Here is a 16875-nt window from a genome sequence, read left to right as displayed (position 1 = left end):
ATTCCTCCTTTGAGTAGGAAAAAGCAAGCTTTGTTTGCATGTTATTGATAAGAAAAATGAATCGGAATAGCAAGCTCTGCATTCTGTGGATTATTTTTTGCTGCTCCTTCTAACAGCGTGCCTGTCTGATGACATTGAATTGAGTCATTTTAAATCATGTCTACAATCAGCTGTAACTATTAAAAAAGATTTTTTTAAAAAGCCTTTTTTTTTTAAACTTGGGTGATTTCTTAAAGCCATTTAAATGGAAGGCAGTCAAATTCAGACAGCTTGTAAGGCATTCTACAAATGGAATATAATTTGCAGAAGGAGAGCCCTGTATTCTTGAAAATACCTAAATATTCACCTGCCAATGGGAAGCAGTGAATGAATTCCTTATTTTGCTTTGTTTGCCTTGCAGCTTTTGCTTTACCTATTAAACTGTCTTTACTTCAACCCACAAATTTTGGCTGTCTTACCTTTCTGATTCTCTCCCCCATCCCACTCGTGGAGGAGTGAGCAAGTCTCTGTGGGGCTGAGCTGCTGGCTAGGGTTAAACCATGACAAGAGCAAAAGAGAAAGCTTCTCCTCCTTCACAGGAAGATTGCTGGCATACACGAGGCTTTTCCAGAGCTTTAGTTTCAGACATCAGCACTCTTTATATTAACTGTTAGAATACATGAAGTGAGTCAGAGTGTCAGCAAGATAGGAGCACATTTGAGGAAGAATGAGGTGTATTTGTATCCCTGTTAATTGGTTGTAATGCAGAAGCATCATACTGCCTAAAATGTCAGTCACAGCCATGAAATTGCAGAATAACAGAACATTACAAGCTTTTCCTTCAGTACTTATTTTTTGTTCTTCTGCAAAGTAAAACTGTGAAGACCTATTTGAAGGTATGAAGGATAAAACTACTACATGTCAGATCCTGTACAAGAGATGAAGAAAACGGAGTTTTTATCCTCCCTCTTTAATTTTACTATTCAAAACTTTCTTTCTTATATTTGAAATAATCTGGCAATAGTTTGCACATTTTAAAAATGCCGTTTCTTAACTGAAAGCTTTATGGTAATAGGATTTGCTGTTGTCACATACATGCTGAGTTTTTCCTTGTTATATAAGATGCTCTTCTGATCTAGAATTACTAGTAGTTCAGAAAAATGAACTGGTTTTCTTTGGGCAGTCATTAATACATATTCTGCATTGTTAGAATTAGTGGCCAGGAGATCTGTTGCTAATAATAGGAGCTGGTGTAGTGCTATGCAGGTGAAGACTTGGAGCAGTTAAAAACATTAGTCATAACTATAGCATGATAAAGGGCCATGTATACCAATTTTGAAGTTGAATTACTTAAGCCAGATTTGAGGCAATCTGTTTCTGCATTCTTTTACAAAGCTCTGTTGTTTATTTGGTGGATGTGAGTCTTCCAAGAATTCTGTAAATGTTGCTGTCGTTGCAGGCTTTGTCTCATCTTAATCTTACAGTAACTTAAATTGACCAACCCACTGTTTAAATATCATATTCAATATATCCTCTACGTGTTTTGTACAGTGCTTGTGAAGGAGTTTATTCATCTAACTGGGTCTTAAATTAGTAAATACCAACAGTTCTCGGTACAGAGTTGCATGTGTTGAATAGAAAAATTAATTAGGACCAGCTAGAACAAATTACTGTACTTAAAGGTCATTATTTGTTTTTATCCTTAGTGTACTGTAATTTTTAAAAGAATTTGTTTAACAGTCTGAAGGGGGAGAAATTAAACTAGCAATTCTAGAAAAATAATTGTGTTCTTTAGCAAATGTTTTGTTTGCTTTTTCCTATAATAGGTGAAATATTACAGACACTTGGCACCTGATCACTTGCTTCAAATATGCCATCGGCTTGGACCTCTTCTAGAGCAAGAAATTCCCCAAAGTGTCCCTGGAGTGCAGACGTTATTAGGAGCTGGCAGACAGTCTTTGCTTCGTACAAACAAAAGTATGGGAATTTTGAGTTCTTGGTTTTCATGCCTTTTCTGCTATTTCACATAAAAAAACACCCACTTGCCTCCATTACTTATATAATTATTGTTTTTTTAATCAGGTTGCAAACATGTTGTCTGGAAGGGATCTGCTCTTGCTGCCCTGCACTGTGGGAGGCCTCCGGAGTCCCCTGTGAATTATGGCAGTCCACCCAGTATAGGTAAGTCAGTTTTATTCTTGCATTTCCATAGTAATGGTGATTGACTGTTGTGGTAATGACAGCTCAGTAGTAGTTCTGTTTTTATCTGCCCTTGTTTGTGTCATATACCTTACCTTTGGTATTACTTTTATGAAGATGTTGTGTTGTCATATTTACCAGGTTGTATGTCGGGGGAAAAATGGGTATTGTAAATTTATACACTAGTTCTGCTCTGAAGCTCATTTTTTTTCTTTTAGGTAGTCAATGGAATGAAATGTATTTCAGCAGTGAATACATACAAATAAAACTCTTTTTCTTGAAGATATAATAAAGCTGTCAGTAGATAAATAATTAGTACTATATAACAACTTAAAACTAGGACAGCATGGCCTGGATCCATTGTTGAAGAGAGTAAGTCACATAGGCTGGTAGTGGTTTTCTTTGGAAAGACTTCTCTTGTAGAAGTTATTAATTCTGCCAGTCCATTCAGTGATTTTTTTTTTTTTTTTTTGTAGCTGCTTCAGTTTGCTGTGCTATATCATGATGCATGCATATGCTGTCTGTGCTGTTGAATTGAGGGGGGGAGAAAGAGAGAGAGATATAAAAATCCATAATATATATAATTGGAAGAGCTTAATTTGGGCTATTTATATTCTTTCTAATCCTGAAGAAACTCCAAATCTCAAAGTGCATACCACTGCACTTTACCCAGAGAATTATGATTCTCTCTTAACAGCTGAAGTAGAAGCACAATATGGCTAAAAAGCTCTTAGGCAGAACACAGCCAATTTTAATGTGGTCAGATGGCAGTGTATTTGGTAGCCTGGTAGCTCTCATTTTAAAGCACAAGTTGCATACTTTCCATGATATTTCTGTAGGTCCTTGGAATGTAGGAGGAGAACATGGTTCTGCTGGGTGTTCAGAGCTAAGTTTTCAGAATCTCCTCAACTAATATGCATTTGTCAGAGGTGGCTTGCTTACACTCCACCTGCATCCACTCAGTGTGGAGCTTTCAGAGCTGCTGTTTTGGTATTTATGTAGAGATTTGTTTCTGTGTTGTGTTTCAGATGTGGGAGAGAGAATGCTTGTTGCTGAACAGAAAATTCCTGTCTTGGGTGGCTGTGCATTGGCTTGAAAATCTTGGGCTAGATTAGCAGCTCTTTCTGCAAGGTGACTGGAGGGCTGAGATTTCTACTAGCCAAGATTTCTTTAGTGCTTGCCCTTACCTTTTTCATTTACGTGGGGAGTAAAGTTTAAAACACGTTGGAGAAATCAGAAAGGAGACGACTGTTTTGCCATTGTACTGTAGCTTGCTCCATGGTACCTATTTCAAGGAAAAAAGCAGTGAGTAAAGTCCATGGCAGTTCAAAGAAAGTCGTAGAGTTGCTGTGGTAGTGGAATGTTAAGAAAAATAACTTTCAGACTCTTTTTAGGGAAGAACAAGTAAGGCTTTCTAAATAAATGTTATTTTTATTGAACCTTTTGCAGAGCACTGTATATTTGCAAAATTACAGTTATTTCAACATGCTGCATTTTTTGTGACCAATAATTTCCTTTTCCAAACATTGAGATAAGTGTTGGTAACTGAGTGTTTTCAACTGTGAAATTAATTTGGAGTTTTTGGATGTCTGGTTCAGAGTTGTGTGTTAAAGCATTTGCTTTTGATTTATCCTATTCTAGACTGATCTACTCAATGAAATTGTGAACTGCAGTGACACTTCTTTTAGATATTGAACTAAAAATTTTTCTTCTATTCCCTTAAATAAACTTCTCCATTTTCCCCTGGGAAAGCTGTTACTTTATGTATTTGCCCAAACAAAAAAATAATTTTTAACCTATTACTCTTCAGGCTTCATGTATTTCAGGTAGTTGAGGAACAGAAAATACACTGAGGTCTTTCTGACTTGTGCAGGAAAACTTACATTTAAGTGAACATACAGAAATATTTGTTTCCTAGCCTGATGAATCAATTCAATTCTGACACAGATGTGTTATTGTTTAGAATTACATTTCTGGGTATGTTGTGCCAGCTGCCTTGAAGGTAGCTGGTTTACATGCAATTAAAGTACATCTGTACCAATATATACTTCTCCAGAAAACTCCAAACTATCTGTAGAATATAATGAAGAAAAACAAAGCTTGAATGCCAAGTCTTTGTCCAGTTACTTTCACTTGTGCAGCATATCTTAATAAAACATTGCTGAAGTGCTTAATTAAGAACAAAAATAGCTAGGTCATGTGTTCATTTGTTTTGTTAAAGGAGGCAGAAATGGAAAAATACCTTTTTTTCAGAAAGGTTTGGGAACTGGTAAAAAGCACAGGAGTAAACCAGAGCTTTGAGCTCAAAGCTCTTGGGGAAGCTGTCCCAGCTGATGGGAGGACCTGAGTGAGACTGTTCACGCCAGACAACAAAAGAATGTTTCTTCTGACTAGTGAATGTATCTACCTGTCAAAAATAATATCTCATGATCTTGCTAAGTAGTCCACTTCAAGAAATGTTCTGAGGCATTTTGTCCTTTTCTCACAATTTGTTTATTAAATGATACTGCTGTTTTGACTGCAGAGAGAATGTAAGGTTCTCAAAGTGGTGTAGATACCTGGTTTTAGAAATATAACCAAGCAGAGTCCTGGGCTGCTGGAGTCATGGTGTTACCATAGAGCAAGGATGGTCCTTCCCTCTCCTCAGTGTACATAAGGTAACATCTGAAGTACTGCATCCAACTATGGGCTCCTCAGAACAAGAAAGACATGGACAGTCTGGAGCTAGTCTAGTAAAGGACCAGGAAGATGATGAAAGGGTTGAGCTATCTGTCATACAAGGAGGAGCTAAGAGAGCTGAGATTGTTTGGCTTTGAGAAGAGAAAGTGGGAGGGGAGGTGTGTGGTATGGGGATGTTATCAATGGATATAAATACCTGAATCAGACACTGTGATGAAGATGGAGCCAGACTCTTCCAATTGGTGCCTTCTGACAGGACAGAGGCTGTGGACATGAACTGAAATACGGGGATACACCTTTTAGGGGTGATCAGAACAATGGCACAGGCTGCTCAGAGACATTGCAAAGTTTTGACTCTTGGACATACTTAAAACCTTGTTGGGCACAACCCTGAGCAACCTGCTTAAGATGACCCTGTTTGAGCAGGTTAGGGGGTGGATTAGACAATCTCTAGAGGTTCCTTCCCGCCTCAACCATTCTGTTATGTGATAGCAGGCCATTTTAGTCTGAGGCTAGTTGTGTTGGGTGCGGATGAGCCCAGTTACCTGAAAACTAGGAGCCAGGTAATTTTACTTGGATCTAATTGGTAAGCAATTACGATAAAATTTGTGGCAAAGTATTTTTTATATGTTTAAAATGTCAGGGAATAGGTGGCTTTCTCAGGCATTAGTTTCTACTGCCCAAATAGCTTCCTTATTAAATATGGGGAGTTGTGATTGTGAACCCAAAATGTCATTTGGAAGCGGTGGATTGTCATCCTCTGCTGCACAACACTTAGTAACATCTGTTTTGGTTTGTTTTAAATTTTATTTCTTTTAAAAGCAGATCCTGATACGTGAGTATTAGACAGGCATATAAAGCTAAATCAATATTAATGTCCTTAGTTGCCCAGGCATTGGATGAGAGTTTCCTGTGGAGTGTCCACTTCACTGGGCCCTTCCAGTGAGGAGCAGTCAGTCTCTATTCTGGCTTTCATTCTTTGGATTAACACCTTTGTTGTGTGTGCAACAATTTAAGCAAAGACAGAAATCTGCTAATATGGCTAAAGCAAGAGAGGACCTAGACTTGTTACAGGGTTTATAAACTCACTTTTTCTTTCTTTACCCAAACACAGTTAAAAACAAGGTAAGATACATTAGAGACCACGTAAGGCCTGACAAGTGTTGATGCTAGATATAGGTAACAAGTTACAAAAGCCAAAGGCCTATAATTAGTACCAAGGCATTATTATTAATGGTTGGTAGGCTTTCTCACCTTGGCTTGCACTAGAAGAATAAATTTTATTGTTCAGCTGCAGGAATTTAGTTTTGAGAGACAGATATTTTTAATTTTTCACCTGTACTCTGAAGGAAAAAATAAATGTGCTAGCAAAGGGTCGGACTGGAGTTGTCAGCATTTGGAATAAAGAGTGGAAATAGGTCCAAAAAATCAAGTTGGATCACTTGACAAAGTCAGAGAGAGTAAATATAAATGTAGCTAAATGGAAGGGCATATTGAAGGACAATGTTGGATATGAGAATTTACTTTAAAATAGCATGAAAAAACAGTTTGAAAAGTGTTAAAAATATTATGCTTACAAACAGCATTTAAAAATGGGGGAGACTGATTCTTCCTCTCCCCCCTTGCCAATTGTGTCATCCTCATATAAAACGTTCTTTCATTAGAATGGAAATTCATAATATTTGCTTTAGATGTATCAAACCACTTGTAAAATTAATTTTGTTTAACTACTTTTGGGTTGTGTTTTTTTTTTTTTTGTATGTTGTAAGCTTTGATCAAGGCCAAAGAATGAGATGAAACTCAGTTTCCTTGGTTCCAATATCACAGCGTTGCCTCTTATTTCCTGCAGTCAGTTGGTTGTTACTGCACAAGGAGCATTTTACCTACCGAGTTTCCCAGGGACATGTGAATTAGTAGCAAGGTACCCATTAGCACTCCACATGAAAGAGAGGATAATCAGAAGTACTGGCTAGGGTTCTGTTAATCTTCTTCAGTGATTAAAAGCACCCAAACAAACAACAACAATGAAGAAACAAACCCAAACTTGAAATTTATTGCAAGTACTTAAAAACAAAATCCAGATGTATATTAAAAAAATAGCTCCTTATATAAGTAATTGGTTGTCTTGTCCTAAAGAGTCTGCTTGCAGTTGTCTTATTAACAGAACATGTCTGCAAATCTAGCTTTAACTTTAGCTTTTTTTCCCTTATTGTGAGCTATGGCTTCATGTGAAGGCATTGCTAGGAGCTGTTTTCCAACAACCATCTCCATCTCCCATTAAAAAAAAGAAAAACACAAAAAACGTTTGAGTAGGCTGAGATTACCGTGTAAGTTCACTTCATTGTGACAAAGACCTTCCTTATTCTGTGTGTTTGGGTGTGTTTTTTTGTTTGTTTGGAGGTTTTTTTAGGGTGTCTGGTTTCTTGTGTGTTTTGTTGCTGTTGTTTTTTTTGGGGGGGGGGGATGGTTTGTGGGGTTGTGGGTTTTTTGTTTGTTTGGGTTTTTTGTTTTGTTTTGTTTAAATGAAGTATGATTTGTGAGGAACCAAAACTATATTTCTCTTGTGACTGAGCTAATCTTGGTTTCCTGCTGTTCTGAAGTAGACTGTTGGCAAGGAAAAGCTGTGTCATAAAGCAAATGCAACTGCATCTTTTTCTTGTATGAGAGAAGGGTGAAGAGGATGTAACAGAGCCTTAAGGTAGTAATGGTGCATTGGCTAGAAGTGCCTCACTCTCACAGCTAGTGATCCTGTTCCTTCACAAAGCATCTTGAACTTGGAAAACTTCCTTGAATCCTTGGGCTACCTAGGCAGTTAACTGAAATGTTTCAGGGCTGTTCTTATGGCCTGAGGCCAATAGGCTTGGCAGTTTTCCATACCACTAAGTGCTTTTTCTCCTTATAGAGTAGCTACAAATGCAGTTAGCATATTTAATGTAGTTTGACCTGTGCTGACTCATGAACCAATGCCTGGTTGGTCTGGGCCAAACCCAGGTGATGTGAGAGGTTTGTAGCTGTTTGACAGTAGATGCTGGGATCTCTGCTCTGTTCCTGTTCTTTTCACTGGTACAGGCATAGCCTTGACCACAAAGAAAGAAGAATCATTAACCAGAATAGTAATAACAGTATCAGCTACTTGTCTTGGCACTGATAGATCTTGGTTTTCATTTATATGCAGTGCTGTGGACCTTTTTGGGTATTTATGTTTTCACTTTTCACATATTCAAAAGCTGGAGATCTGAATGTATTACTTGCTTGATCACAATTCTGAGGAACGTATGATGTGTCACCATTGCCATTCTTTGGTCTAGTGATGGTATGGGGAGCTGACTAATGTCTGTGTATCCATGGATATAAATTCTGTGTGGCTTTATCATTGCATGAGTAGTATATTACAGTTAGTAACACTGAGCTGTATTTTCTTTCCTCAAGTTCTTGATGGAAGATTTCCATTCTGTTAAAGTAGATTTCTGCTCCTGGACCTTCTTAGCTTTTGTGAAAAATATCCCAAGCTCTTTGAACAAGATTCTGTTAGTCTAAATCAGAATTTGGTCAATTTGAATGTAAATAGTTGATTGGTGTTTCTTTGATTAGCTATAGTGGGTAGCAGTATTCTTTAAAAAGAAAATAAACTTGATTGTCCTGCAACTGGTAGATAAATGTTTAATTGTGTAGACCTTAAAAAAACAGGTTGCCTTTGAGAAGGTTTGAATGTTTGCTGGTCTTCATTTAGTAGCTGCATGGAAACTTCCACTTGTTAAATCTGAGGTAGTTTACTCCTCCATGGAAGCTGCCTGGTCCTCTTTGAGTTTCTCATGCTAGGTATAAAGTGAGAACCATATGTTCAGGCACTAAAAGTTGAAAGTTGTATTGCAACTTCATGCTTTGCCTTATAGTTTGGCACTTTTTTGCACATCTGTATCATAGGCTACTTTTGTATGTGATTTTTCCCTAATGAGGGCAAAATGAGAGAATTTGTGTGGTAAGCTGTTCATATGGCAAATAGTTCAATGTTGAAAATAAACTTTCCGTCCTGGAGAATTACTTTGGTTTATGAACTAAATATAAATGCTGTCTCTCTTTTTATTTTTTTTCCCCTCTCCTTTCCCCATTTGGTAGTGGATACCCTGTTTTCAAGAAAACTAAATGGAAAATACAGACTTGAGCGCCTTGTTCCAACTGCAGTCTATCAACATATGAAGATGCACAAAAGAATTTTAGGACACTTATCGTCTGTGTACTGTGTAACTTTTGATCGGACTGGCAGGCGAATATTTACTGTAAGTACAAAATCTTCATTTTTGTAGATGATAATAGTGGGTTTTTTTCAAAGTACAGATAGCATGTCATCTGTTTCCAAAAACTAAATGTGCTGAGGTTGTATCACAGAATCAACCAGGCTGGAAAAGATCTCAAAAATCATCAAGTCCAACTTTTTACCTCCCAGGCTAAACATCCCCAGCTCCCTCAGCCTCTCCTCACAGGGCTGTGCTCCAGACCTCTCCCCAGCCTTATTGCCCTTCTCTGGACACGTTCTAGTATCTTAATGCCCTTCTTAAAAACAAGGAGCCCAGAACTGGACACAGCACTCAAGGTGTGACCTAACCAGTGCTGAGCACAGGGCAGGATGACTTCCCTGCTCTTGCTGGGCACACTCTTCCTGATGCAGGCCAGGATGCCATTGGCCTTCTTGGCCACCTGGGGCACACTGCTGGCTCCTGTTCAGCTGCTGTCACCCAGTACCCCCAGGTCCCTTTCTGCCTGGCTGCTCTCCAGCCACCCTGTCCCCAGCCTGTAATGCTGCATGAGGTTGTTGTGGCCAAAGTACTTTACTAGTTACTCACTTATATGCTTTTTAATAACTGTGCTGGTTTATGTGTTAAAGTAGTCTTGGGACACACATCTTAAGGCTGGATGTGATGGTGATTGCTCTGATCTGTGTTGTTCAGTCAGAAAACTTGGGTCATTTTCAGTGGAACAGAATTACCATGTGTAGATCGTTTTCGCTGCAAAAATACAGACCATCACCACAAAATTTGATTAGGAAGTCAGAGAGGACAATCAATATGAAATTAAAGATTATTTTTTCTTTCCCATAACTTTTGTTAAAGCATGACTATCAAGCTTAGTCTGGTGACAAACTTAGATTTGGTACAGAATGTTGTACGTGGTGTGTTGCAAGAAATGTTGGCTCACAAGGAGTTGTCTTTAGGAGATCCCAGGAATTTCTGTTTTGGTTTTGTGGTTTCCTTTTTTTTCTCTGTACAAATGTTCTTAGTATTCTGAGCTATTTACTGTTTTGTTGGTTTCGTCTGGAAAAAATAAAATACTGAGTGGATATCTGAAATCAGTACTGAAATGGCAAGTTTTCCAAGGAATGGGAATGGTAAAACCATACAGGTATCAATATAATTTGAATTTCTTCATTAAGTAGTCAGTTGCAGTGGTGCCAAAGATCTCATGAATACATGCCTCGTGGGACCCTTGGGCTGCATTTAATGTCTTTCCACAAACACAGGATATAACTGATACCTTTGTGGATCCAGGAGCTTGGTCGTGTCCTTTCTAACCTTGTAGCAGATAACTCGATGCAGGTGGAAGGACAGTTCAGTTCTCCTGTTTTAAGTATTGCACTCTTAAGTTCTAAAGTTCTTTCAAGGTGATTGTAAATGTAATTTGCCCTGTTACCCACGTACATGTTGCTTTGTCCTGTGGAGAGATGTGTGGTTGCAGGACTGGGAGACTGGAGGTGTTGTGAGCAGACCTGTTTATTTGTTCACTTGTTACTTCAGGCATAGCAGAGACTTTTTTCAAATTTCTTTAGCTTTCATCAGTAAGCTAAAAACCCTCAACAGTCACAGGCATTGAATTCTTATGTCCTGTAGTTTATGCATAATTAATCTATTGGGGAAAGGGATCTCTGATGTGGGTTTATTTTGTATGTGACATGGCAGAACAGGTTAGAGATTTTATGTGTACCATCACCACCATGTTCACCTCTAAATAAAAACCTTTGTGCTTCCTAGATGAAGTGCATAAAATTCCTTATTAAGCCTCCTGTTTGGGGGTCTGTGCCCTTAATATGCCATGGTTAAGATCTTCTGATTCTACATTTTCCTAGAATTTTTCCATGTTCCTAAAATCCTTTTTTTTTCCAGAGACACACTGAACTTTATCTTGGGTGCATCTGCAGTGATTCCTGGTTGCACAATTCATTGCAGTCTGATTTAGAAATGATCAAAGAGAGAATTCTCCTGACTGCAACAGCAGTTTGTTTCCAAAAGAAAAGTAGAAGAACCTGAAATAGAATAGGGGGAGAGGGAGGCAATATTGCTTCTCCAATCACAGAGCTTTGCTGGCAGTTCTTTGCTGACAGATATGCTGGCATCCTGGTATGACTACTTGAAGAAGGTCCCAGTGTAGATCATCATTATTCTATTCTAGTGTTCAATAAAATGTCCAAAGAAATGAATTTTGGAGAGCCTGGGACAGAACTTCTGATCTCTGAGTTCTCAGGTGAATGTGGTGTTTTGTGTAAATGCTTAAGTAGTTGTTGGCAAATGGAAAACAAGTGAGTTGTATTCCACAATCCAGTAAAATCCAAGCTGCTGTAGGTGGTGTGGTGTAGTCAGTGAATAAATGGTCGTGAGCTGCTTTCTTGTAATTGCATCTGTACAATGAAATGGTGCCAATTCTTTTCAATTTAGACCACTACAGTTTATAAAGTCTCTGGTGTAGAAAGTAGAGATAGGAACTTATAATGAAAAGTAAGTCAAACTTCATTCCAGACACGTCTTTTGCCAGCATGCAACTTAGCATGCATCAGTAGAAACTCATTCTTGCTCTACATTTTTGCTCCACAGCCTCCAGCAATCACTGTGACATTGGCTAAATAAGAGGTTGTTTCAGATTTATAATTGGTTCTAGAAGATGCATCAGAACTGTTGTACCTTTTTTCCTCTTGACCTCTGAAGGATTGAAAGCCTATAAATTCCAGTTCTATTTATTTTCTGCTTCAAATAAAAAGGAAGAGAAAGTGATCTCAGCACATTTTTGAGTTGTACTCTTCTGGGAGGTGTTATTTTGCTAGGAAGAAGTATGCCTCAAGGCAGTGAAAACAGGACATGATGCAGTTTTCCTACTACCTAGTGGGTCTGGTTTGGATTTGTATGGCAGACTTTTGGTCGCAGGCAGGCTACAGGAGTGGCTTCTTTGGGAAGCTGCTAGAAGCCATCAAGTGACAGTGGTAATGTCTCTGAGATAGCAGATTTAAGAAGGGGGAAGAGTTGCTGCACATCTGCAGCGGGAGAGAGGGGTGAGAATATGTGAGAAAAATAACAAGGTCAGTGAAGGAGGAGGTGCTCCAAGTGCTGGAGCAGAGATTACTCTGCAGTCTGTGGTGAAGACCCTGGTGAGGCAAGCTGTTCCTCAGCAATCCATGGAGGACCCCATGCTAGAGCAGGTGGAATGCCTGAAGAAGGCTTTGACCCTGTGGGAAGTCCGTGCTGGAGCATGCTCCTGGCAGGACCTGTGAACCCGTGAGGAAAGAGAAGCCCATACTGGAGCAGGTTACTGGCACGATCTGTGACCCCATGGGGGACCCACACTGGTGTAGTCTGTTCCTGAAGGACTAGAACCCCTGGAAGGGACCCACTCTCTGCTGTTTCCCATGGGAGTGATCCCATGCTGGAGCAGGGGAAGGGTGTGAGCAGTCCTCTCTGAGGAGGAAGAAAGGGCCGAGACAAGATGTGATGAACTGACCACAATCCCCATTCACCATCCCCTTGTGCCACTGCAGGGGAGGAGGTAGTGACATCAGTAGTGAAGCTGAGCTCAGGAAGAAGAAAGGCGGGGGGGAGGGAAGGGTTGGGGTAGGGTGTTTTAAGATTTAGTTTTTATTTTTATGGTTATCCTACTCTGATTTGATTGGTAATACACTAAATTTTCCCCAAGTTGAGTCTGTTTTCTGTAACTGGTGAATGATCTCTCCCTGTCCTTATCTAAGTTTTAACTCTCCCCTATCCAGCAGAAGAGGGGAGTAATAGAACAGCTTTGGTGGGCACCTGGCATCCCATGCAATGACTGTTTCTATTTATATTCACAAAAGATTTCTGAAGATTAATCTCTTACCTAGTGTGGTTTTTCTGAATATACAAATATATTAACATATAAACTGTGTTGCCATGGTAATTAATTCATTTTTTTTAAATTTACTACAATTAAAGTATCTTTACTTGCAAGCACACAGCTGAAAGGCCTGTCAGCCATCAGTGGAGAAAACCTAATTATTTCTGAGTCTGTGTATTCAGTATCTCTTGGAAAGCATGACTTGCAGAACTCCTGCAGGGAAACAGAAACAAGCATTATCTTCTGGTTCCTGCACTACTTAACTTTCTGACTGCAAAGGATGGCCATCTCCTTTTCCCCTACCTTTATCTTCCTGTCACAGAATCACAGAATCAGTAAGGTTGGAAAAGACCTCAAGGATCATCAAAGTCCAACCCGTCACCCAAGACCTCATGACTACTAAACCATGGCACCAAGTGCCACATCCAATCCCGTCTTGAACACCTCCAGGGATGGTGACTCCACCACCTCCCTGGGCAGCACATTCCAATGTCTAACAACTCTCTCCATGAAGAATTTTCTCCTCATCTCGAGCCTAAACTTCCCCTGGTGCAGCTTGAGACTGTGTCCTCTTGTTCTGTCCCTGGTTGCCTGGGAGAAGAGACCAACCCCCACCTGGCTACAACCTCCCTTCAGGTAGTTGTAGACAGCAATGAGGTCTGCCCTGAGCCTCCTCTTCTCCAGGCTAAACACCCCCAGCTCCCTCAGCCTCTCCTCGTAGGGTTTGTGTTCGAGGCCTCTCCCCAGCCTTGTTGCCCTTCTCTGGACACATTCAAGTATCTCAATGTCCTTCTTAAACTGAGGAGCCCAGAACTGGGCACAGTACTCGAGATGCAGCCTAACCAGTGCTGTGTACAGGGGTACAATGACTTCCCTGCTTCTGCTGGCCACACTCTTCCTGATGCAGGCCAGGATGCCATTGGCTCTCTTGGCCACCTGGGCACACTGCTGGCTCCTGTTCAGCTGCTGTCACCCAGCACCCCCAGGACCCTCTCTGCCTGGCTGCTCTCCAGCCACTCTGACCCCAGCCTGTAGCTCTGCATGGGGTTGTTGTGGCCAAAGTGCAGCACCCGGCACTTGGACTTGTTGAATGCCATCCTGCTGGACTCCACCCATCTGTCCAGCCTGTCAAGGTCCCTCTGCAGAGCCCTTCTACCCTCTAACAGATCAACACCTGCTCCCAGCTGCAAATTTACTGATGACTGACTCAATCCCTTCATCCAGATCATCAATAAAGATATTGAACAGGATGGGGCCCAGCACTGATCCCTGGGGGACACCACTAGTGACAGGCTGCCAGCTGGATGTGGCACCATTCACCACCACTCTCTGGGCTCAGCCCTCCAGCCAGTTCCTAACCCAGCGCAGAGTGCTGCTGTCCAAGCCACAGGCTGACAGCTTGGCCAGGAGTTTGCTGTGGGGGACAGTGTCAAAGGCCTTGCTGAAGTCCAGCTTGACTACATCCACAGCCTTTCCCACGTCCACCAGGCGGGTCACCTGATCATAGAAGGAGATCAGGTTGGTGAGGCAGGACCTGCCTTTCCTAAATCCATGTTGGCTGGACCTGATCCGTTGTCTGTCCTGCAGGTGCGCAGTGATTGCCCCCAAGACGATCTGCTCCATAATTTTCCCTGGCACTGAGGTCAGGCTGACAGGCCTGGAGTTTCTAGGTTCATCCAGCTACTACACTGCTCCCTGACTCTATCTACCAATTCAGGAGGCCAGTTATCCTGATGTCCTCCTGCCTAACTGTTGAAAATTGAGGCAAAGAAGGTATTTAGAACCTCAGCCTTTCCCTCATCTTTAGTTACAGTGTTTCCCTCCAGGCCCAATCAAGAGTGGAGATTATTCTTGCCCCTCTTTTTAGCATTAATATATTTATAAAAATGCTTTTTATTATCTTTCACAGCAGTGGCCAGTTTAAGTTCGAACTGGGCTTTTGCTTCTCTAATTTTTCTCCGACACGTTCTAACAACATCCTTAAATGTATCTTGAGTTGCCTCCCCCCCTTTCCAAAGATGATACACCCTCTTTTTTTCCCTTTATTCCTGCAAAAGCTGTTTGCTCATCCAGGCCGGTCGTCTGCCCTGCCGGCTCGCCTTTCGGCATGTGGGAACTGCCAGTTCCTGTTCCTTCAAGAGCTCCTGTTTGAAGCAGGTCCAACCATCCTGGACCCCTTTGTTCTTAAGGGCTGCTACCCAGGGTACTCTCCTAATAAGTTGCTTAAACAACCTGAAGTTTGCCCTCTGGAAGTCCAAGGTGAGGGTTCTGTTACTGCTCCTCTCTATTTCCCTGCATATTGAAAACTCCACTATCTCATGGTCACTGCTCCCTAGATAGCCTCCGACCATCACATCTCCCACCAGCCCTTCTCTATTTGAGAACAGCAGATCAAGCAGATCCTGACCCCTGGTAGGCTCACTTAACATCTGCATCAAGAAGCTGTCCTCCATACACTCTAGGAACCTTCTAGACTGTCTCCTCTCTGCTGTATGAAATTCCCAGCAGATGTCTGGCAGGTTAAAGTCCCCCACAAGGACAAGGTCTGATGATCTTGAGACAGCTTCCAGCTGCTTATAGAATATTTCATCTACCTCCTCATCCTGGTTGGGTGGTCTATAACAGACTCCAATCAGGATGTCAGTTTTGTTAGGCTTCTCTCTGATTTTAACCCACAGGCACTCAATCCTTTCATCCGCAACCTCAAGTTCTGAGGCATTAAGAGATCCCCTAATGTACAGGGCCACCCTTCCTCTTCTCCCTTGCCTGTCTCTCCTAAAGAGCTTATAACCCCCCAGTGCAGTACTCCAATTATGTGACTCATCCCACCATGTTTCTGTAATGGCAATTATCTCATAGTCTTCCTGGTGGACCAAGACTTCCAGTTCCTCCTGTTTGTTACCCACACTGCATGCATTGGTGTACATGCACTTCAGCTGGGCTGTTGATTTCTCAACCCTAATTTCTGTCCCACTCTCTCCTCTCCAGGGAGAGTGATTTCCTCACCCACCCCCTTCAGACCTAGTTTAAAGCCCTCCCAGTGAGCCCTGCCAACTCCAGTGCTAGTACCCTCTTGCCCTTTCTAGATAAATTCACCCCTCTCTGACAGGTCCTCTCTGAGATTATACTTTCCAGGGAATAATGAACAGCATTGTGTAATAGTCTGTGTGAGATTTCCAACCCAAGATTCGGGTGTCTCTTGGCAGTTTCACTTCAGCCCACAAGTCTGTGTAGGAAAGGGAAGCAGTTTTACTCCATACCTTGGCAACACTGTCATCAGTTCTCTCTTGGTGCTGAACTTGTTCTAGGATTCACTTTTGACAAATGCTTTTTAATAGACACATAATTTGTAGCAGTCGTAGAGAAAACCTTGGAAAAGTAAGCCGTGGTGTAAGCCAATGCCCTTGCTAGTAGAACTGCAGCAGTGTTTTAAGAGATGTGAATTGTCCCATTCATTTGGGATAGAATCCCATGGATTTATTTGAACTCTGTAGCTTCCCCAAGTGCTACAGAATTTACAGTTTGACTTTAGCCTTTGTTTTCATTCTGGTTTTTTCCTCTTTTCATATTTTTATTTTTTTCCTTCATTTTTTCCTGCTAAGAGTTACAAACAGTTGTTTAATTTTTCTCTGCAGTGGAGATGTACCACACATGCCTCTGTAGCTACACTATAGCCAGCTGGTAGGGAGCAGGCTGGGTTTATGCTGGTTCTCTTTCCTTGGTTTGCTGTTACTAAATAGACCTCTGAGAACCCTGCAGGTGGCATTAGGTCCCAGATGTAGTTTGTCTTGATGACTGCTTTATGTCTTTTAGGTCTATGTGCAGGTTGCTCTCCATCAGTCACATTTTGCAGGCAGCCCTTTTTTCATCATCCAGGGTTTGTTTTCTTGGTTG

The 16875-nt window shown here is 41.1% G+C and overlaps 1 protein-coding gene across 1 annotated transcript in view; it reads left to right on the top strand.

Moving 5' to 3' along the window:
• The window catches only part of PHIP (pleckstrin homology domain interacting protein), a 109315-nt gene that overhangs the window by 8573 nt on the left and 83867 nt on the right, over positions 1-16875 (top strand). The window contains exons 5-7 of the mRNA XM_054399307.1: positions 1806-1956; positions 2062-2160; positions 8974-9134. Coding sequence (XP_054255282.1) covers positions 1806-1956; positions 2062-2160; positions 8974-9134 — 411 coding nt within the window. The remainder of the gene's footprint in view (positions 1-1805; positions 1957-2061; positions 2161-8973; positions 9135-16875) is intronic.

The sequence above is a fragment of the Indicator indicator genome, chromosome 2 (assembly GCF_027791375.1).
Source record: "Indicator indicator isolate 239-I01 chromosome 2, UM_Iind_1.1, whole genome shotgun sequence".
NCBI lineage: Eukaryota > Metazoa > Chordata > Aves > Piciformes > Indicatoridae > Indicator > Indicator indicator.
The sequence above is the reverse complement of the archived record's forward strand: the minus strand, read 5'-3'. Positions and strand labels throughout refer to the sequence as shown.